General features: G+C 35.5%; 1 protein-coding gene across 1 annotated transcript in view; it reads left to right on the top strand.

The window, feature by feature from the left end:
• The window catches only part of LOC136026202 (inactive rhomboid protein 1-like), a gene marked incomplete in the record, with an annotated part of 191,350 nt that overhangs the window by 76,143 nt on the left and 90,956 nt on the right, over positions 1-24,251 (top strand). Inside the window, 1 exon segment of the mRNA XM_065702568.1 lies at positions 10,840-10,895. Coding sequence (XP_065558640.1) covers positions 10,840-10,895 — 56 coding nt within the window.

The following is a 24,251-nucleotide window of genomic DNA, read 5'->3' as shown; positions in this document are numbered from 1 at the left end:
GTCGAGAACGACTGGGGGTATTAAGTTGATACTACTATTTGGGGGTACTATTTGGGGATACTACTATTACTACTTCTACTCTTACAATTCAAATAAATAAAAAGAGTGTAGGTCTATCTAGGTTGTCAAAGAGCATAGATAGAATCTTTTAGGAAGGATATTAAGTTTTATTTTTCAGGTAAACTTCAGAAGCTGTAAAATTAAATTTAAAAATACTGTTCGTGTCAGGATTAAAAACTGTTGAAAAAGTTTCTCCAACATACAAAAAGCAACCCATAGTATGGATTCTTATAGAGAAAAACTGAAAAGATAATATTATTTTTCCTTGAAAAAGACTATGTCAATAAAAAAGGAACAGAAAAAAAACTTTGTCCACTAAACAAGTTTTTCAAAGAAAAGTAAAGAGCTCTATTAAGCCAAGAATGAGCAAAAATAAAGTCAAATAACCTTCCAAGCGTAAAACTACCCCAAATCATTATGAATAAATACAAGAAACTCAAAACAAACAAAAATTTCACTAAATAGCCGAGTCAAACTCAAAACGAGCAGAAATTAACATGAGTAAGGCTGATAACCCCCATGCCTTCTCAAGACTAGAACACAATTTGCGATTTACTTAAAACAAAACACGTTTGAAATGTTTTCACTTTTCTTACATCATAATGTGTCAATATCAATCATAATCAGTATGTGTCAATTAAACTGACAATCCATGGTCATTTGTTATTTTTCCGTTTTGGTTTTTTTTAATAAAGCGTAAATTGTGTTCTGATCTCGAGAAGGCATGTGGGTTATTAGCCCTACTCATGTTAATTTTTGCTTGTTTTGAGTTTGACTCGGCTAATTATTGTAATTCCTGTTCGTTTTGAGTTTCATTTATTTATTCAAAATGATTTGGGGTAGTTTTACGCTTAAAAACTTGTTTACTGGAAAAAGTTTCTTAAATTGATTTCATTGAAAATATACATTTGATTCCTTACATTTGTTGGCCTTAAATTTGGTACTAAAAATTTAGTATATTTCTGAGGCTTTCAAAAGGGGATTTTTATTCCCATGTGGAGCTAAATAATTAAGTTTTGAATGTGGTATTTATCATTATTATTCTTCAAATATAGCAATGATTTTTTAGGAAAATTCGTTTTTTTTTCGTATCACCATTTTGTTAAATTGAAAAGGAGGCAATTTAACCTTTATTGAAAATAAATTTCCATAAACTGTGCCCTTGACACTTGAAAATTGCAGTATTTCGTTACTTTGTGATTTCGACTCTTGCCCAGCTTTCTAATGGAAATACTTGTATGCACCTCAGGTGTCTAGGCCATCCTGCTGTTGAAGCCCCCCTGGTGACTGGTCTAGTACTGCCTGTCTAATGAAAAGTATGGCACTTGGTTCCAGAAAAGCTATTATTGTATATTTTTTCTTATAGAAAAGGCTTTCATGTTGCAATTAAGGAAACTGTCACAAGTAATTCTTTTTCTCTTTTTTTTTTATCAATTTCGAGTAAGAGCTTAGAGGGCGGGGAAAAATGGAGTAGGATTGTTTTATCGGATTTGCAATATAATTCTGGGAAATGCCGCTATTTTGGTATGTTACGTATATTCGGAGACTACGTAGCTGTGCAAAGAAGTATCTGTTGTTTGTTGCAGTTGTGAGGAAATCAGTCTTAGCAAGCTGTTGACCTGATCAGGAAACGAAGCAAAATTAGACAAAATGTAGCAGTTTTTGATCGAAATACATAACTTCTAGAAGCATCAGAAGCCAAACATTGCCCGTTTACCTTATGTGAGGATAGTATTTTAGAATATGTAAAAAAAATGGTGTTTTTATCGGGAAAAATGAGATGTAGCAAATATAACACTATTAAGTTCTAGAAAAGGTCTGTGTGGTTTCCTAGGTGGCTAAATCAAAGAGTACGCGCAACTTGTAAGAATGTAAATTGGCACTAGTTAAAAAAAAAAAAATCAGCAACACACTTTCTATTGTTTAGCAGTGTAGCAATTTTTTCAAGGTTAGGATTCTGTTTTTCTCCAAAACTGAGATCTGACACTAATCACTGCACTAGTTTCTCAAATTATAGTGGCTGCCAATTACTTGCTTTGTTATTGCACTGAGAAAATGCTAAGAAATGCCAAATTCTAGATAGTGTTTGGTCAGTATTTTTCTGACCACTACCAGTATCAGTTTCCTATTAGTTACCTATTAGTCCAGGTACACGTCCCCAAAAATGTGACACCTCCATGACACACATGTCTCACGCGATCTGAAAGAACTTTCTATTCATATCAAATTCACTGATTTCGATTTTGCCCGGGAATAGGTTCCTCCGAGTGGTGCTTGACCTTAAAATTAAGCGAGGTTAAGTATCTAAGTCTGATAAATTCCACTATTCTGGAAATGTTATTTCCTGCTTTCTTTATTCTAAAATCATCAAATTTTGCTCATTTTGAAGCTTTACCTAACTGAACAAAATTTTAAAGTTGTAAAAAAAAGGTGAGAAGTCATCCCTGTTATTTATGATAGAATATGATTTTTACCCATTTAATGTTAGTATTATAAAAACAAATTTATTAAAGTAATTTATCCAGATATCGCTTATAGTTTTCAAGAAAACTAGATAGTGGAAACTTAGCCGGGAGAGGTTTCGAAAAAAAAAGAAAAAAAGAAAGAAAGGAAATGCAGTAAGTACTCAGTCTGGTAAAAAAAAAAAAATTAAACAAAGAGGTTATCCAGTCAAAGAACCGTACAATATTTGACATAGATCATAAAATGAAAGCGTATTGATAGATAATAAAATGAAAAATAGTTATAATAGTCAGAGTCCGACACACATGCACCTACACATCTACAGAGCTAGCTAAAATTTTATTCCTTTTCAACCATAACGAGGCCTGCAACCATTTGTACAAGTGCAATATGGCGATATTCTCTGGATCGAAAGTGGCCACTGAGGCAAGGATTTAGTTAATGGTATCGCACCTTGTATTCTGGTGAATATACATCCGAAGTTTAAGGGGCTGTGGATAATTGGAAGGGGTTTTAGAGCCTGAAGCAGGATATGGAGTTGGAAAAGGACACGCTTCATATGGAACCAAAAAGTGATCTTGGTCGGCAGAATCCTAGGCTTCTTACTGTAAGTCGCAACAACCAGCTTCCTGTATAACGGTGTCGTTTTTTGTTCAAACGAAGCTAGGTTCGAAATTTCACTTCCATTCATTTTGCTTAAATCAGCCGTAGCTTCCAATAATCCACTCTTGACGCTTGCGCTCAGAAATGTCTTTTTTCCTTTGGAGTAGAAAAAACTGGTCGTATCGTAACCACTCAAACAGTGCAATAGAGACAAAGAGGCTAACAATGAAGTTGGTTCCAATTTTGCCACACAATGAACTGGAATTATTTTTTTGGGAAACTTTACAAACAGCTCGAAATTTTGGTGCTGAGATAGTAGTGCCAGCTCTTGGTAATGCTGAAGCAAAATCAGAACTATTTCTGTGTCATTAGCACGAATAGTAACTTTTGAACACCCATTCCGTAAGCAAGATGCAGCATGAATCACTGTGCGAGCATCGGCCTCCTCGTGTGTGCTTTCGAGCTCTGCAATAGTGACAGGAACTACATCCATCTGGAGCTTCACCCCACTCTTTCTCTCCGAAAATCCTCCTCCCTGAAAAATGTTGAAATCGTTTCAGGGATTGCACTGGTTCTTTCATTCTGCAAACACTAATTCGAATATCTTTTACATTTGGAATTCGTGAGAAGAACTTCTAAGTTTTTAAGCATGATTGTCTCTGTCACAGAAACGTTTTTTGTCAACAATTTGTCACCTTTTCGTTCGTGGCACTTGTTACTATCTTTGAGGCAGACAGACGAGCCAGAGGGGTCCTTGTGACCAAAAACATCCGCCATACTTATCTGAAACCACAAGCGACTGTCGAGCATCTGCAGGTAAAATATCCAGAAGTTTCTGAAATATCCTCTGTGAGAAACATTCCAGAGTCTCTTTTCCAATTGGTTTCTGAGACCAAAAAAAATGGCATGAATTCCACAACCACTCTCACCTGCTTACAGGTTTCGCTGTCCGCTATTACAGTTGGCTATGAGTCTACTTTCAAGAAGTTCTTTTCATAGATCCAGCAAAACTAATTTTTTACCACTACGTATCCTTGGAACGCCTTCTTTTCTTCAAAATGCTAAATGAAAATGGAAACAATTCGTGCAATGCGAGTTTTACCAGAACACCTACTGGAGATCCTTGACCACATTGGCATGGCAATATGACCTTTTTAATAACATCAAGTTCCTGTGAAACTGTGTTCCAACCAACCAACCATGTGATGCAGTTCCATTCTACCTACCATGGTAAGTTATCATAGTAAGCTCCTACCCTGAAGAATAACATAGTAACAAAAAAGTTACCAAAGTAATTAAAAGTAACTTACCGTTAAGGAGAAAATGTCAAGTTGGAATGATAGTCATGGTAGCCCTGTGTCACCCTATGGTAAGAAGAACAGGGTTTGAATGGATTTGGTAACTTTTTTTTACTTGTGCTTACCATGGTAAATAGGTTGGAACTCAGATAATGAGTGAGTAATAAAAAAAAAAAATACATAATGCAAAGTTAATTTTGCAAGCAAAGTAGAAAAAGGAATACATTTGGCTATGTCAGGAAGAATAAAAGATTAAAAATTTATTTGAATCAAGAGGGAACATAAGAATACAAGGCAAAGATATGGTTAAGCTACAGATTAGCTAAGCTGCCCCTGTAGTTTAAGGCAGAGAGCCCTATGTTGCTGATGGAGGGTACCAATATAACTGGGATATACAATAAGAATATGTTTATATTCTACTTCTACTGGACTTTATCTGTGCAATCCTGGTAGAACCTTACAGCCCAGTTAACCGAATAATATATAGTAAAAAATAAGTTGTTTTTATCATGGGTTACTCATCTGCAACTTTACCCAAAGCTGCTTTTGATATATTTCAGGGTGTTTGAAAGCTAGGCTATCCTATTCAAATGGTTAACAACTTCAAAGCAAAATGCGGTACTATGGCATAATAAGTGAATTATGTTGGGAAAATTGAAAAAAGTCGGTAATTACAAATATAGAATGGATTTGGTATCGTTTTTTTTCTTGTGCTTACCATGGTAAGTAGGTTGGAACTCAGCCTTATCTATCTCATTACTCAATGAATATAAACTTTTATCTATTCTGCGAGCAAAATAGAAAAGGGAATACATTTGGCTACATCAGGAAGAATAAGAGATTAAAAAAATTAAATCAAGAGGGAGCATAAGAATAAAAGACAAAGATATGGTAAGGTGCAGATTAGCTAGGCTGCCCCTGTAGTGTAAGGCACAGAGCCCTACGTTACTAATAGACGGCACCAATAAAACTGGGATATACAGTAAGAACTCGTTTATATTCTGCTTCTACTGGACTGTATCTGTGCAACCCTTTTGCAACCTTATAGCCTAATTGACTGAATAATATATAGTAAAAAACAAGTTGTTTTTATCATGGGTAGCCTATGTGCACCTTTACCTAAAGGTGCTTTTGATATAGTTCAGGATGTTTGAGAAGCTAGACTATTCTACTCAAATGAATTCTGATGGGAAAATTAAAAGAAACTCGACACTTACAAACATAGAAACGGGCTATGGCACTTACCGTTCCTTGTCAAAAGTTGTAAAACAAAAATTATTTGCTTCTCTGCTGGGGGTGAATACCGTTGTTTGTTGTTTCCTTTCACCCTTAAACACCTTACCTTACATCAGCTTTGCTACAGGTAGCACTGCGAATCTGATACATGCAAACGAAAGTCGCTAGATAGCTGTTTTTGAATATTTCAGGTCATTTTTAAGGGTCAAGCACCGCTAGAGGTGCCTGTTCTCGGATATAATGGTAATCAGTGGATTCGAAATGACTAGTAACTACTTTCAGATTGCTTGAAACAGATGTGTCATGACGACATGACATGATGACATGAAAATAAGCGTCTTTTTGTCTACTGGCGTCATTGTCACTCATTTTTCTTTACAAGATATTCTTGCAATGAGTGAAGAGTCATTATTTAAATGTAAAACACAGTCGAGTTTTAAGGGTGAAGAGCGATAATTTATTATTAGGTAATTACAAGGGTGTATCTGTTCCCCCCCTTTCTCTCTCTCTCTCTCTCTTTTTTTCTCTCTCTTTCTCTCTCTCTCTCTCTCTCTCTCTCTCTCTCTCTCTCTCTCTCTCTCTCTCTCTCTCTCTCTCTCTCTCTCTCTCTCTCTCTCTCTCTCTTTCTCTCTCTCTCCATGGAAAATACCTTCGAAAATCCAACAAGAAGGCGCGAATCAGGGAAATAACAACCTCATCTGCAGGTACATGCCTTAATGTCCGATCTTGGAAATTGCCCTCCCAGGCAACCTAGCGCGTCCCCAGGTGGCAGATAGGGGAATCTTCTCCAGCAGATATAGACCTGGAGTATACCTTCGAGTATCCGATAAGAAGCTTTGGACCAGGGAAATAACAAAGAAAAATAGATCAGAGACAAAATTAACTCTTGAAAAGAGCAGAGAAAGGCGGAAATTTAGATAGTGATTAAAAAAAAGAACAAAATTGACAACATTTTGAGATTTTAAGCTTCCCTTCTGTAAGTTCTAGCAAGTAGATAAGCATAGTGATCAAACACAAGCCTTGTCCTTTCCCCCCCTCCCTCAATGAAATTCCCTTAAAGGTTTCAGTTCAAGTTCTTGATTCCTGTCAAAATGTGATAGACTTAGCAAAACTACAACTTTAGAATTACTCCTTCAGGAAGAGACCCCTTTTTTCGATTTCTTTGTCCATACACAGGAGAATTTCAGTCTATGATGATCTTTTGTTTTGTAATTGCAAATTTACCCCATAAAAACATACTTTTGATATTTCTATGAAAATTGTCAAATAAGGAGCTTGAACACGCTACCCTGCTATTTAGAGTATTATGGACGATACGCTCTGCTAACCAAGCTAGCAAAACCTATTGCATCCTCATGACCCCTTTATTGGTTTTTATCAGTGACTTTAGAGTCACTGATAAAACCAATTGTATATTAAATAAAAAGCATTTCAAGTTCTCAATATGTTTATCATCAGAACTGCCAGGTACTTTTACATTCAAAATAGCAAGAAAAATGACGAATTGTCACCCTTAGAACTATGAGGAAATGCTCCAAATTTATAAATAGTAACAAGTACAAAAGTACCCAAAGCTTCATAACAGAAAAAGTAAAAATACCCTAAAGTGCACCCTTAAATTTGTATAGCAGAAACGAAATTCACATATTTAGAGGCTTGAATGAAAATTTCACTATTGGATCTCTCATAGTTGGAGAAATAAGTATGTGGAACTCTGGTACCCCAATGCCAAACAAAAAAAGTAAAATACCCTAAAGTATACCTTTAGATCTTTATAGTAGAAACGAAATTCACATATTGCCAGGTTGAATGAGAATTTTACTATTGGATCCCTCATAGTTGGAGACATAAGTGTGGGGGGCTCTGGTACCCCAATGCCAAAAACTTTTGAAAACTCTGTTTTATATTAATGTTTATATTCTCAGCTGGAAGACATTGCATCAAGGAAGTTTTCGTATAGCCATGAGCGATTGCTCATTCGGAAGTTAATCATAACAGCTAGTTCCTTTTCTCACATGCGACTGTGTTATTTTGTGCCATATTCTTTGTTAGAAATACAGAACGCAAAATAATTTGGTCAAAATTTGGCAGTTCAAAATGTTCAAAATTTTATATACCGTTTATCTAATATAATTAACGTCTATACAGCATCGCCGAATGGTGCATTATATATTATGCTGTTGGCCAATGGATTTTTTTATGGGGTATGGGTCATCTTCGTGGAAGGCCCATGTTTTTAAACTTTTTAGGAGATATGCTTCAGATGGATTGAATGAATATTCAGATGATTATACATTTTACCTCTGACTTCTTAACATTAGGGAGATCATAAATATTTGGATGAACATAGGACAAAACCCACAGAAGAAGTGTTGAGTGATGAAAGCTCTCCTATTCGGAAACAATAGTACATTTTGGACAATTTCGCTTTGCTTTTTAAAGCAAATGCGCTAAATGTGCTTTTAAGCATTATTCTAAAAAAAAGTTAAACTTCGATTTAAGGAGTCAGGTTTGCGGGGATGGTAGCCCCCCCCCCCTCACAGTTTGGGTAGGTCGCGATACGATATTAAATACACACACAAATTAAAAATGAAAAGCAAGTATTTTTAAGGGAAAACTCAGAATGACCAGGAAATATTCTGTATATGAATGGGGCTGTCCCCTCTTTAACCTCTTACTCCAAAGCTTTACTTTGTGTCCTCAATGAGTTAACGACAATTGCTTCAACACAAGGGCAATTGAGACGGGATATTTTTTTTTTTTTTTTTTTAATAATACCTCAAGAACAGAGGAGCTTAATATTGTGCATAATTTCCCCTCCACTGGAGGGGATATGGTGTAAAAGAGAATCGGTAAATAAGCAGTTGCAAATAACCTTTAAATGCGTTTGTTACACTCATAAACTTAATTTGAAGAGCGGATAGTTAAGGAGGGTGGAGCTCACCTAGTAAATTGAATTATATACGTTCTTTGCAAGTTTTAATGGCACTATTTAATTTAATTTGAAAATTAAATAAAAAAAAATTTTTTTCAAATGAAAGTAAGGAGCAACTTCAAAACTTAAAACGAAAATAAATTATTACGTATATGAGGAGGATTGCTCCTCCTCAACACTTTGCTGTTTACTCTAAAGTTTTTACTACTTTAAAAAAAAGCTGCTTAATGTTCTAGTTAAACGAACCTTGTGTTTCATGATTTCTTCTTAAAGAATTTTGACAAAATTCAAAATTTAGTGTAAAGAGCGATATGTCGTGGGTAGCAACCCCTTCATATACATAATAATTTATTTCCGTTTTAAGTTTTAATGTTGGTCCTTACTTTCAGTTGAAAAACTTGTTTTTTATTTTATTTCTGATTGTTTTTTAAATAATGCCAGGAAATCTGAATCCACCTCCATGAGAAATTCCTTTCTACCTACGGATATATTTTCTGGAGGGTTCAATCCTTCTGAAAGGATTGAACTCTCCAGAAGAAGAAGAGATAAGAAGGATTTTGTATATATATATATATATATATATATATATATATATATATATATATATATATATATATATATATATATATATATAGCGTAAATTCCCTCAGTGTAAAATTGTACCTAAAAAATGAATCTCCTGGAAACTTCCCTCCGTGTGGATAATGCTCCCCATGGAAAATCTCCAAGCAGAAAATTCGCCCCTCCACTATCAAAATATATGTATACTTCCCAATAACTGATACTATACGTAAACAATGGACAATTTTTATAACTTAGACCTTTCTCCAGGGACTGTGAGGGGTAGAGTTATCTCCAAAGTTCAAGTTATTTGGGCTTTCAACTGTGCTGAACAAAATGGATATCGCAAATCTTTGATCGAACAATTTGAGAAAAAATGGCATGTGACGGGGTCTAGTTGCCCTCCAATATTTTTGGCCACCTTAAAGTGGCACTAGAATTTTTAATTTCCGTTCTAATGAGTCCTTTTCTGATATTATAGGACCACTGGGTTGATACGATCACCCATGGAAAAAAGACAAATACATAACAAGCATTCGTGATCTTTGTTCTGGAAAAAAATTACAAAATTCCACATTTTTGCAGATATGAGCACCTCTACATTAGGGTTATCTGGTACGCTGAATGTGATGGTGGGATTTTCTTTAACATTCTATGACTTTTTGTGTGTGTTTCCCCCCTTTATGAAAACCAGCCAAATTTTTACCAGACTCTTAGCCTTTGATGGGTGTGACTAAACTTAATGAAACTTATATATTTGAAATCTGCATAATAAGCCAACTCTTTTAATATATCTATTGATATCAAAATCTTTGATATCAAATCAAATGATATCAAAATCTATTGATATTAAAAAGTACCTTTGAGGGGTAAGACTAAACTTAATGAAGCTTACAAATTTGAAATAAGCATAAAAATCTTAATCTTTTGATGTATCTATCGGTGTTAAAATTCCGTTTTTTAGATTTTCGGTTACTATTGAAGACCGCTACTTACTTACAGTTCGTTACCACGAACTGTTTGAAACAGCTTCTATGAGAGAGACACTCTTAGGGATTTGACAATCTTAAAGATTTTGTCGCTACATGGTTCAAAGTACAGTGTAATGTAGAGAATTATTTTAAAAATTTACAAGCCTAATTGATTTATTACAACTCATAAATTTGTTGTTTCTTAAGGCCATTGCACTGACCCTTAATTTTTGTATGTTCGTATAGTTTTGTAAAACGAATTTCTGTGAGAAGGAATTAATATACAAAAGGAGAATGGTTTTGGAATTGAATCTCAGAGCAAACATTTCTCAGGTTTTTAAAGAAAAAAAGAGACGACAATACTAATCCGTATCCACAGATTATTTATGTCTTAAAGAGATTATATCCTTTGTCACTTTTGCTCGTCCCTTTTGTTTAAGTTAATCAATTTGTCTTTTTGAATGGTCCATGTATAAAGATAAATAATGTTTTGAAGGAACTATATGATTTAAGATATTCCAATTCCACTCATTGGTAGTCTTTTTTCTCTAGTTCGTCTATTTTCGGCTAAACAAATTTTTGGTTTGTCACTTGATGATTGTTAAATAATCGTCACAGGCGTAAGGTGCTCTGAACATTAAAGGGGCTCTTTGTCTCTTACTCTTTCAATTTCTGCTTGAATGCTTTATATAATATTTTAAAAATATTCTAGGTTTTTTTCGACAAGCCACCTTTACCCCCAGAGCCAACTGTTCAAGATCGATTAAGGTAAGTCATTTTCTTTGTTTACCGTATTGTAAAAGGCTATGGTTCCAGACATCAAAATAACTTTTATTGAACTATTAAACTTAATTAAGAAAGATTTCTTATGACCTGTCAGTGTTTCAATATTCCTATGTCTGGTAATAAAGTTTTTGTGGCATAAGTGATATTTTTTTCCTCCTATGCCTCTATGGAAAAGACAACTGAGATTGAAGATCCGAATTGAAATTCAAAATAATTGTCCTATATATAAGGAGGAATGCCGCCCCATCAACTGCCCACTTTTTAAGTTAAAATTTATTTGCTTGTCTGAAGGCTTTATCAGGTGAAAAAAGCCCCACATAGGCATTTCTAGAACTCTAATGCCCCCTTTTGATATTTAAATTTTGTTAATCGAAATTTTACGCGTATTCATCTGAAGGAAGCTTAAATTGCCATAATGTTTTTTTGCCAGGTATATTTTTTCAAGTCGTCCTTTAGATATATTTTATACTAGTTTTTTTTTTTTGGTGTAATATTCTAGTTATACTAAATGTCTTTCTGTACAAACGCAATGCATGGTGTCATTGCCACATTATCACCTGTCTTTTTTGCTCTTTGAATACATGTGAATGTGGAATCATTTACATGGAAATGTTTTTTTTTTTTCGAAGTGAAGACTCTAGAGTATGGTCAACCGAAGGGTGCAGGTCTTGCACATGACCCACGAAAATACTGCCATGCCCCACTGGTGAGGCCTATGCCCAGCGTTGGGAATCACAGTATCATAGCTTCTATTCTAGAAACATTAGCGGAAAAAGTCAAACTTAAGCGTGAAGAGTAGGGGTTGAGGTGATGCCCTTCATATACAGGATAAGTTCGGGTCATTTAGAGCATTGATGTCTTTCTCTACTTTCATTCGTAGCAGTTTTTGTGTGTAATTTATTTTTTTATTGTCATTTTCAGTGTAATATTAGTGCGAGAGAAGCTTCCTCCTCATCCACGGGTGCTCATTTGCTGAATTTTAGGGGGGGGGGGGCTTACCTGGTCTAATCGGAACTTCCAGTGTTTGATATTGACCCTGATGCATGCATTAAACGCCGCCGACAAGATCCCGAGCGACTGCCGCCGAAGCATCGTAACGCCGCCAGTGTGCCGCCGCCAAAGTGCCGTAACGCCACCACCAGACGAGGTGGCTGCGTTTTCCAGACTTTGAATTAAATTAAGCCAATTCTTTATTGCGTCAACCGCAATGTTGGAGTTTTTCTTGCCTCTTGTGGTTAAGAATTTCGATTTTCCTGCTTAGAAGTAAGCTTTTGAAGATTAAATAAACAAGCGGGTTCACAAATTGTTTGCAAGAATTCCCTGTGCTTCCAGGTGTTTATAAATGCTGAGGTTTTGATTCCTTGACATAGCAGCGTTACTTGAAACGGTAGGTTCTGAAACTTCTCAATTTCCTAACTGTTAAATACTGAATTCTACATTGAATACAATTAATGCGTCTCCTTTTTCGTCATAAATCCACTGGAGGTGTAACTTGAAGCAAACTAGGAGGTGTCTAAGTATTGGATAGGGAATTATTTCAGGCTTCGACAGAAATGAATGGGAAAGAAACTACAAATGCAGGTTTCCCCAATAACCATCTCCATAGTTAAATCTATTATAGGCCTACCGCCTGGAACATTTATTTTTCTCTACTAAGTCTGTCTAAAATTTCTTTACAAGTCTTTTATTAGTTCAAATGTTTCACACATGTATGATGATGACAGACAGAAAACTGTGACAGAAAACTATTTTGAATGCACAGACAGTTAATAATAGAGACATAATTGTAATGGCGAATTTTTAGCTTGACTCTAATCATGGAAAATAGGCTACTGCCCAATCTTAAGCAAAGGATTTTAAAATTGAAGTATTTCAGTCATGGAGAGATTCAATCACTGACATGTGTTGTGAAAAAGAGTAATCAAATTCGCTTAGCTACAAGATTGTATTCAGCCAATCCTAAGTATCTGCATCAGGTCCAAGATTAAGAACCTGCTGTCCTTTCTTAGGGAAGATATATTTTAGTCAAAACATTTGTCCAAGATCACACACTGTCCAAGGACTTAGGGTTTTTACCCTAAATCCTCTTGCATTTAGTAGATTAGATATGGCTGTTCTAGCCACTTTCACAAATTACCTCTACCACCACTCATAGTCCTCAGACGGACCTCTGCAGTGCGTTCTACCTCCTCCCTAATGGCCCTCATAAATGAATTTTACAAAGTTGCCAACTGACTCCCCATCCGAAACTAAGTTCATATTCCTTTTCATTATCTTACCCAGGAGAAATGTCTGAGTTGTCAACAACAGTAACAGTCAGGACTTTTTCAGTTTCATTTTCACCTTCAGTGCTGTCCTTTCACCAAATGTCTTCACAGCCTGGTTCTTGGTTTTTCTTGCTTTTGTTGCTTCAACTTTTTCTTTTCCACCTCGTCTTTGCCTCACTTGGCTTTTACTGATGTATCAGTGAGCACTTTTGTTCTGCCCTCCTTTCTCTCTTGACGCATTTTGTTTTCTTGGTCGTGCTGGGATGTGGTTTTACTTGTTCTGGTGTGACTATCCTATTTCACACTGGCACCAAAATTAAGGGTTTTCTGAAAGCATTGGATGAGAGAATGGCACTGCAGGTAGGAATGGAGTTGGAGTTACAACCTTTGATGAGCTTGGCAATTTACCACCTGCTTCATGGACTAAAAAACATTTGGCTGGCCTTGTTTTTAAGAGCACAGATATTCATTATGAAAACGATTTGGATTGATAGCGAATACCTTCCAAATCCCTTCTGGATCTTTGATGGTATGAAAGCTACGGGGAAAGAATTTCCTTTCAACCCAGCAGTTGTGTAAATGGTGACAGTTCTTGATGGTGACGGTTGCTTGATGAATTTTTTTTTTATTAATTTTGATAATTAATTCTGTTAAGAATACTTAGCTGTTAGATATTCCAACTATTATGCAACGGTTCTGAAATACCACGTCCATTTTGTTTCTACCAGATTTCTAATTCTCTTGATGAATAACGAAGAAGACTAGTGTTCTGCCGGCGACTCAGAAAGGTCCTAAGTCGTGAATAGGCCCAAATATGTTGTAAATTTAAGCTGTGATTTGAGAAAGACTGATCAAAACCAAAATGTTTGTGATGAACAACGATTGTGGCAGCAGCGTGCCGCTGCAGCTTTTGTTTTCCCCCGCTGCCCCCGACCTTCCCTTATCGGCAAGACTCATGGCTCTAGTTGTATAATAGAAATCTCAAAACAAAATATAAAAATATAGGGCAGTTTGATTCAGCCAGGGGTGCTGGCACCTCACCTTTCGCCTCATGGGTGCCCAAATCCCCAACTGCCCTGATCTTTATACTAAAATGTTTAACTTTTGCACGGCATTGTTTTGAAAACGAATCCCGCTCTTGAAAAAGTTGACCCCTTATGTTTTTTTTTCTCAAAGAGGCACGTATTGCTAAAATGATTTCTGAGAAAGTGATTTTTATATTTATGGGAAGAATTTGTTGGAAAGTATTGCTACTTTGAAGTACTTCCTCCTCCCTTCCGCCTTTGTTCAGACAAGCATATAGTATGAAATTTGTCACAAAAACTTGCCACCGGGCCATTGCAGTAATGAAAGTTATGAAAAAATCTATAAATCAATATCTTGTTAATATAAATGGACTGACTTAAAACTAGACCGAAGTTCCCTCTAATTTTGAATGCACTCCATACTTACCATGGGAAATGTTCTCGACCCTCTAATAATGTTACGTTAATGTAATTTCTACTTCAAAGTCAATATATTTGTGCATCAATAAAGGAGCCATTCTCCCCTTATTAGCATCCATATTACACGCTTTGTTCAAATATATTTGTCAAATCAAGGCATGTCATAGATCAAGTCCCTCCTATTTACTTTTCAGAAGCTACTCTGGCAAAAAGATAAAGAATTTGGCCCTGAAAATTCATTTGTTAGGGACCGAGCACTCCCCCATGTTTAACACCTTGCGATCTACCCTACCCCGATAAATGGTCTTTGTTTATGCATTGTTTTACGACCGTAGTAATACTACGTGTACATTCTATATAATAGGCCACCATTTTTTGTGGATGGTGCATATATTTAAGGATGAATGTGGCACCTTGTGGCATTGTGATGTTTGAAACAAGGAGAATATTTATCTAGCTTTCTGATAGTTCTACGTCGATTGAATCTCTCAAAAAAGAAAGAAAGTTTATTGTTTGAATAGAACATCCATTATTTATTATTCTTTTTTTCGAAAGCTTCAACCCTAACCTTTCTTCGTGTCAGGACTTTAAATATAAAGGTCTCTAAATTTTTCCTTTGTCGTCGTAAATCAGAGGGGATGAATGAATGAGTTAGAACGATGTCTTCATTAATAACGGTCTTCTGCCATCTTTATTTTCTTCGAAGAAAGCGACAAAATATCGCCTTGAAAATGACTGAGAAATTCCATGTTAGATTTACATGATATTCCTCAGAAATAAGTGACTTGGATCTGACGATACTTGACTTGCGTTAAGTGTTGTAAGTATTACTAATGTTAATTATCGTAAGCATTACTATCGTTAAGTAACATTAAGTATTACTTAACTAATGCCAAGTAATTTGTTGAAGTAAAAAGGTTAAGGTGGGAGAGGCGTGCCTCAGATCAGGCCACTGTATATACTTTTATATATTTATAGATATCATTTACAATTTGCTTCAACACTCTTTTCAGATTTTCTACCCGTTATGGCTGGTTTAATTTTCAGGATAGAGGCACTTTTATGCTTTTGCACAATAAGGACGTGGCTACTAGTACCGACTTTGATGGGTTATTTGACATTTATTCACTTGAAATATCAAGTGCTATATTACTAATAAATCAATAGAATTGTGTGTATTCTTGTTCCTTCGGAATCCTCAGGGCCTTCTGTTGTCTCTTCTGTTCGAAATCAATAAAGTGCCCCCTAGACAGCAAACACATCTGTCAATAAGCGAAATAAAAAGCTGAGCTGAATCTTAGTGCAGTGGACTTATTGACCAATATAAGCTGGGAAATTCTTCCTAGCGAAACGATAGCAATAAAAGCCATGAAAAAAGGAATTCTGGCGTGGGTTTTGACTAAAACTATGTTTTTTTATGAGATGTAATGCTGGAAGCTTTCCTGCTACCCTTGCGAAATATATTTAGTTTTAGTATATAACTTGGAACGTAGTTAGTTTTGTATATTTACTCTTGTACGATTTCTCTAGCTACGTTGATTTGTACTGCTATTGGAAGTCGATGGCGTTAAAGTTTTCTTTGTCAGCCTGATAGGATACAGTGAGTTTTAATTTATAAATGGGGTTAAAATAAATTTTAGATCTTCCTTCATATAGTCTTGTTGTATCTGTGAGAAAGTAAATATGTTGTTACTATCCTCCAGCTTAAGTTCTTCATGAGTAGCCTATCGAACAAGTCTCTTCCCGGAAAATGGGTTTTAATGAGTTACTATTTTGGGTTTATATTGTAATATCTCGGATGGCACTTTTTTTACGTAAGCTTTATGTGCCTTTCTCATTTCTTAATGGTATTTTCCGTTGTCCTAGGGTTTTAATATTTCAACGTAAGAACACAATTTTGAAAATATTCGGTAGCTGAGATTCAACTTTATCCATTTCTTAGCTTTCTCTGACGCTTACCCATCTTTAATCCTTCTCTAAGAAATAGTCTAAGTATAACCTTAATCTCCGCTCGGTTAATAGATATATCTGAAACGGGCGAATTCATTTGATTAAATAGCTATGTGTTGCCAACTGCTGACGTCTAAAAAGAGTGCAAGACCAAATTAGAACGATTTTTTCTCAAAAGATTGCAAGTAAAAAAAAAATTTGACTCTTTACTCTTTTATTTTCCCTGAGGTGAATAAAAGAGTGCATTTTACGCGAGAAGTGTGCAAGTTGGCATCCCTGTTCCATGAGTTAAATGCACTTCTGGCGAAGTTGCCAACTACCGACGTTTAAAGCGAATCAAAACTTATACCCAAGAATAGTGTGATCTTGACTCTTCCACATCTCCCCTAAGGTAAAAAAAGAGAGAGCATTTCACACGAGAAGTGTGCAAGTCGGCAACCCTTTTCCATAAGTTAAATGCACTTTTGGCCAAGTTGCCAACTACCGACGTTTATAGCGAATGAAAACTTATACCCAAGAATAGTGATCTTGACTCTTCCACATCTCCCCTGAGGTAAAAAAAAGATAGCATTTCACACGAGAAGTGTGCAAGTCGGCAACCCTGTTCCATGAGTTAAATGCACTTCTGGCCAAGTTGCCAACTACCGACGTTTAAAGCGAGTGAAAACTAATACCTAAGAATAGTGATCTTGACTCTTCCACATCTCCCCTGAGGTAAAAAAAGATAGCATTTCACACGAGAAGTGTGCAAGTCGGCAACCCTGTTCCATAAGTTAAATGCACTTCTGGCCAAGTTGCCAACTACCGACGTTTAAAGCGAATGAAAACTTATACCCAATAATAGTAATCTTGACTCTTCCACATCTCCCCTGAGGTAAAAAAAAGATAGCATTTCACACGAGAAGTGTGCAAGTCGGCAACCCTGTTCCATGAGTTAAATGCACTTCTGGCGAAGTTGCCAACTACCGACGTTTAAAGCGAATGAAAACTTATACCCAAGAATAGTGATCTTGACTCTTCCACATCTCCCCTGAGGTAAAAAAAGATAGCATTTCACACGAGAAGTGTGCAAGTCGGCAACCCTGTTCCATGAGTTAAATGCACTTCTGGCGAAGTTGCCAACTACCGACGTTTAAAGCGAATGAAAACTTATACCCAAGAATAGTAATCTTGACTCTTTCACATCTCCCCTGAGGTAAAAAAAAGATAGCATTTCACACGAGAAGTGTGCAAGTCGGCAACCCTGTTCCATGAGTTAATTGCACTTCTGGCGAAGTTGCCAACTACCGACGTTTAAAGCGAATGAAAACTGACACCCAAGAAGAATTATCTTAGACTCTTCCACATCTCCCCTGAGATAAAAAAAAAAAGTGCATTCCACACGTAAAGTCTGGAAGTAGGCAATCCTGAGCTAGCTTGTCCTTTCGGCGAAAGTCAAAGATATAGGCTTGTCGTAGACTCAGAGGGAAGTTGAGTCTTAAACATTATCTTTAGAGATTAGCCTTTTTTAAGGGGGTCTTGTTTAAGATATGTTACTGATCTGTTTTACAAACTTTTTATTTTATTTTTCCGTGAAATATGAAGGAATAGAAGTTATCGATTAGAAAGACTACGGGTTGATTCTGAGAAAAATGGGAATTATTTTTTAAAAATGTAATATAATTTCGGTATTAAACCAGCTTTTTACGGCTCTGGTTTGTTTGTAAGCCGTTGTAGCATGGAAAAGGGTGAAATGCATTTGTTTCACCATTTGAGCGTCTGATCATATTTTATCAACGTATAGAACTAAAACTAGTTTTGGAAGTCGATTTTTCTGTGAAATGCTTTAAACCATTTCTTTCCTTTAGAAAGATTTGAAGCTAAGCTAATTTTTGTGTAGCCAAGGTCATTAAAAGTGAAGGGTTGTCGAGAAACTTAATGAGTGTTTCATTTTGACGTGCTCTTATGAGTTTTCTTATGACCCAGATGAGTGCTAGCCTTCTGAAATTTGGGCGCAAGTAGTTCAGGTGGTGTACCTCTCTGTTGCACATTTACAAATGAAAATTTCCGGTAAACCATCATCTCTTCCCCTTTTTGTGATTCGCATCACAGTTGGTTGTGTTTTAGTCTACTTCTGGGCCCAATTCCTCTGTACCCAATCTTTGTTTTTACATATTTTGAGCGAAAAGAACATCTTCAACAAAAAACTCCAAATTTCAGATTTCCAGATTGACCTTTCTAGAATTGTTTTCTGCAAACCTTGAGGAGACACAGAATCTTTTCTCTCGGGTTTCTAAGAAATAATCTTATGTTTTAAGCGAGTCCGACAGTAAATTATCTCCAGGAAGTTTACTTAGGAGTTCAGACAGTTTTGCTGTAGTTTTGCTAGTCTATTTAGTACACTAGAAAAAGGAATACAGGAAAATTGTTGAAAATCTTAGAAGCTTCCAAGGAACTTGTCTTCTGCGTTTCACGATCTCAATACCAGAGGAAAGTCTTGAGTATCCATCTCCCACCGTCACCAAGCTGCTGGCCGCTGATGACGGTAGAAAATTAAACAAAAACTACGAGAGTAACCCAAAATTATTGATTGGCAACGGAATAATGTAAATGTTTCTTATCTAATGCTTATCTATAGATTGTTCAAGAGCCATGGGTGCCAACAGGAGAGATATGATGAACAACAAAAAACACAGCTTTTTGATAACTGTAAAACGTAATATTTCTCTTGAATAAGGTAAAATAATTCCCTCCCTTTCCAGGAAAACTGCCATTTTGTCCCTCCCGTTCGCCCCAGTGGAAATTTGCATGAAAATTCGGTGGAAATGAGAATAAATTAAATATTTTTCAATGGCAAAAAGCTACGCAATGTAATAATTGTTTTCTTGTTCCTGGGAGTATGCTCTCCTGGCCCCAAGCTGGTCTTCATGGAAAATCTTCCTACGTAAATATTTTTTGAAGAACTCGCCCTGCACACCGCAGGAATGATGATCCTTTTGTATTTCCAGCTCCGACCAAATTAATATTTGGAAGGTGGTACTCTTTCAGATAGGATTACCACTTATCAAAGCATTGTTATACGAATGTTAAAAGTATTTTTAAAAGAAGAAAAGATATATGTAAATTTCGATTGGATTTCGATCGGTGGGAACACACACCCACTAAAAAAAAAAAACATACAAAGAATTCGAATTTTGAGTTGTCCCCAGTTAAAAGGGACAGAGTAAATTTGTTCTGTGTTGAGCTAAAATAAACATTTGTTGAAAACATGTTTTTCCATATCACGTGTTCGAATATTGAATCAACAGAGAAACGGTAATATGGTTGGACAACTGGACACCGCCAATGTAAATAAAAGACAAACAACTAAATGATATTAGCAAGCCCAGAAAACTAAGTTTCCCCATCAAATCATCCTGAATTATGTATAGCCTGGAGAGAAGACATTTGATTACAACTTAGAGTTTTGTCCAGACAAAATTATTATTATCGTCGTCTGCTTTATATTATCTCACAGTAGCGTATAATCATCAAATATGCGATCTTATGCAACATTTGGGTAGAGCCAAACAGAAGAAGGTACATCAAATTGTAGGTGGTTTTAGGGGGGCAGAGGGGGAACTCTCCCCGGGCCCAGAAATTTTAGGGGGGCAAAATTTCAAATAAATTAACTAAAAGACAATCATTATTGAATTTTTGAATTTGTATTAGAATAAAGTAGAGGGTGCAGTTGGCAGCAAGCAAGTCTACAAGCAAATGGCAGCAAGCAAGTCTACAAGCAAATTGAATCCGATATTTTCATTTTTCCCACATTTTAATCGTCATTCTTACCAAGGTAATTAATGATTTTGCAGATTTAAATGGAAAATTGTGTTAATAAATGAAATTTTGGTAATAAATGTAAATTTTGTTAAAATTCGGCCGGAGAATATTTTGGAGATAGGGGGTGGGGGTCGCTAATCAAGATTTTCTCCCTGGTGCAAGGGCTGTCAGAACCGCCACCGATCAAAGTTTAGTCACCTCAATTCTAAATAGACAGATAAGCAAAAGGCTGAAATTTAATAATTTACTGGCAATATTTTTTGTTCTTTTTTTATATATCTACATGGTCAGTATTAATGCACCTCAAATACCACCGAATCTTTGATTATATATTTATTTTATTAAATTTGGCTGTACTCTCTATCCACAAATCATCATCAATGGAAGAAGTATAAGAAAAAGTGATTCCACATTAGAGGACAAACTTGCCAGAGCATCTTGAATTACGATGTCAAGTATATCCTGGGAAATTTTTGCCAGTATCTTGAAAATCTTTCAGAACAAATGCAGCGTAATTTCAGAGGTCGTTAGCAAAAATAAATTTGTATCATTGAAAAAATATTTTCTGGAATTTCTTGAAGAACCAGATCAATTGGACTCTAGTTTCATATTTCAAGTCATCAATTAATGCTGCACATGAGTGTTTTTTTTTCCGAATCGAGTTTTAAGCGCTATGCTATCTTAGAAAATCCTTTGAGGTATTTCGATAATGGTGTTAAGCTGCAAATTTTTAATTTTTTATTATTATATTATGAGACAGCAAGAGTAACTTTTTATAACCTCGGCTATACTAATTACTTTGATGAAAGAATTTGCTGGTAGGATTAAGTAGGAAACTTTTTAAACAATCAGTTTCTGTATGAGTTGGTTTACCACTGGTGCTGGTTCATCATCTAAGTAGATGGCATTTCTTTTCCTAGGTTGCTCTTTACAGAGGATTTGTAAATCTTATACTTTTTAATTTTTTCTTCAAAAATGATAAAAAAAAGTGCCAAAAGGATTAGGCTGCTTAAAACAGGATTAAATAGTAATATTATTGCTAAGCCCAGTCTAGGTTAGTAAGAGACGGTAATTGAGACACTGCTGTAATATTGCAGTAGCTGCTTAACAGGATTAATGTTAACAAAAATAACAGAATGAGGCTACTTAGTAACAGGATTAAATAGTAACCCTGTTACTAAGCTCAATCTAGGCTATAAGCAGACGGTAAGTGAAACACTATTGTAAAATTGAAGCAACTTCTTAACAGGAGTACTGTTAACAGACGGTAATTGGCACACTACTGTAATAATAACAGGGATAAACAGGGATAATGTTTAGATGGGAGCGGATGGATCTACCCTTTTCCAGGGCTCATAATAAGGAAAATTATCTTTCAAAATGGGTAAAAATCATATAAATCGATTTTTCATGAAAAAAATGAAATGAAATGAAATAAATGAAATGAAAATATTGAAAACGCGTGACACTTTTAAAAAACAGTGAACGTTGAAAAAAAGATTATTTTTTTTTACAAGTTAAAACCCAAGTAATTAAGTTCGACTTCATATCTGGAAGCCTTATCAAGGAAAAAAAAGGAAGGGAAAGGACAAAAAGCTGCTTAAGTAAATTAGTATACACATAGAAACAGGAGAAAAACATACAAATGCTATAAAAAGAAAAAGGAAAGAAACTTCTGATAAACTGTTGTTATTGTATTTAAACAGGCTCTGGGTCATAATTTAGGCCCAAACTCTGGACAAGGTGATTATTATACACTAGTTGTGAAGGTTTGATTTTTCTTCTGATTTGCAATTCTACTCTATAAAAACTAAACAGATATTTTTTTTGAAGATCTTATACATACCCAAGATCAAATTAATTAAAACCAGATATAGGTAGAATTTCTTTTAATAATGTTATATTTGGAAAATTGAATGGTTCTTTTCTTTTACTAGTCAAGCTGAAGTATATCAGAAATCCTCAAAGTTTGTTTTGTTTGTTTGATCTTTATTCATTAAATTCCAACTAGTTTAGACTTAAAAGTCAAAAATTCACTTATCTTCTTCGTTATTAAAAGCGTACTAGGATCAAGTCTGTTTTTGATTAAACTTTTATAGATAGATTTTAATTTGTTTTCTCTCACACTATTTACTCTAATCCTGTTGTAGATGATTGTTTATTTCTATGATTATCCTTGATGAAAATGTTAGCAAAATGTTTGAACTTCTAGAGATTTTGTGGGTTCAGGGTGCAAAAATATGTTTTAAATTTATATGTTAAGGAGACTAAGTCGCTAAGGCTAGGAATAAGCGAAGACAAAAAGATGACGTGTAGAGAAGCTACACTCACCTAGGTAGTCTCACACAGGTCTTGGTAACGAACTTTAAGTAAGGAGTGAGACGGCTAAAAAGTAACCGAAACTCCAAAAATGGAAAAAATGGATTTGAATACCAATAGATATATAAAAAGAATTGGCTTCTTATGCTGATTCCAAATATATAAGATTATTAAGTTTAGTGTCCCCCATCAGAGGCTACGAGCCTGAGAAAATTTGCCTTAATTTCGAAAGGTGGGGGGACCTAAACGTCAAAGAATCTTAATGCTTACGCCATCATATTCAGAGAACAAAAAAGATTGGAGGGCAACTAGCTTCTCCCCACACCTCTTTTCCCTCAATGTCCTCCGGTAAAATTTTGATAGCCATTTTGTTCAGCATAGTTGAAAGGCCAATAACGGTGCTTTTGTAGTTAACAAGACCCCCCACAGCCCCTACGAAAAGGTCTTTAGGCTATAATATGTACCCATTTTTTACGGGTAATATTTGTTTTTGGGAAGTATGCGTACATTTTTTGGGGTGAAGGGGGTTTGTTTTTTCTGATGGGTTTTCCACGGGAAAAATTTTCCAACCAGGGGGGGGATTTTAAGAGAAATTTTAAAATGGCTGAATTTACCTGAATTCCTACATGATATTTATTTTATGTCTTAATTTCTCTTTGCCGAATCAATGTTATGTCGAGAGATGCTAAGGGTAATTGTCCGGGGTAAATTTTCACCGGGATTGAATTATCTAAATTACCTTTCCATGGGAAAATAGGATTTTTTCGGGAAGTCAGGCTGGAATTCCCGGCATTATTTAAAAAAGGGTCAGAGATTAAATTAAAAAACAAGTTTTTTCAACTGAAAGTAAGGAGTAACGTTAAAACTTAAAACGAACGGAAATTATTACGTATATAAGGAGTTTTCCCCTCCTCAACACCTTGCTCTTTACGCTAAAGTTCGATTTTTGTCTCAATTCTTCAATAATGACTCCTGAAATACAAGGCTCATCTAATTAGAAAAATAAGAAGCTTTTTTAAAAGTATTTAAAAACTTTATAGTTCGGTGTCTCTATACTCCGGTGGCCCTTTCTCTGGCGTTGATATTCAACCCAGTCGAATCCAACACTGCATGTCACTCTTCGCTCGATTCTGCTGCTTAAAAAATCCTTGAAATTAAGAAAACTTGAGTGGTAACTCGTATGACAGAAAAGTCAATGACGTTCTACCGTTACAAAGTTAACTAAAAGTCTTAAATATTATTTAGTGGCTGATTATCCTCCTTAGAAAGGAATAGTTTGAAAGACTGTATCGGCTCTTTGGATTAGCATAAGATATGAACCGTTAGGTTCACCAGCCTCTATATATACGGGCCAACATTCAATTTTTCTTTTTAATATGTTATTTTTTTCGTTTAATCCCTTATGGGCACCTGGAGAAGGCTTTTGAATGTAGTGTATTTTAATGTAACATTTTCCTTTTTATTTGTTTTGGGAAGAGATACCGAAAGACTGTAAGTTTTTTTTATATATATAATGGATCAGAATAGATTTTCAGTTCGGAATACCTAATTCTTAA

The sequence above is a fragment of the Artemia franciscana genome, chromosome 1 (assembly GCF_032884065.1).
Source record: "Artemia franciscana chromosome 1, ASM3288406v1, whole genome shotgun sequence".
Lineage (NCBI taxonomy): Eukaryota > Metazoa > Arthropoda > Branchiopoda > Anostraca > Artemiidae > Artemia > Artemia franciscana.
This window is presented reverse-complemented; position numbering and strand designations above follow the sequence as displayed.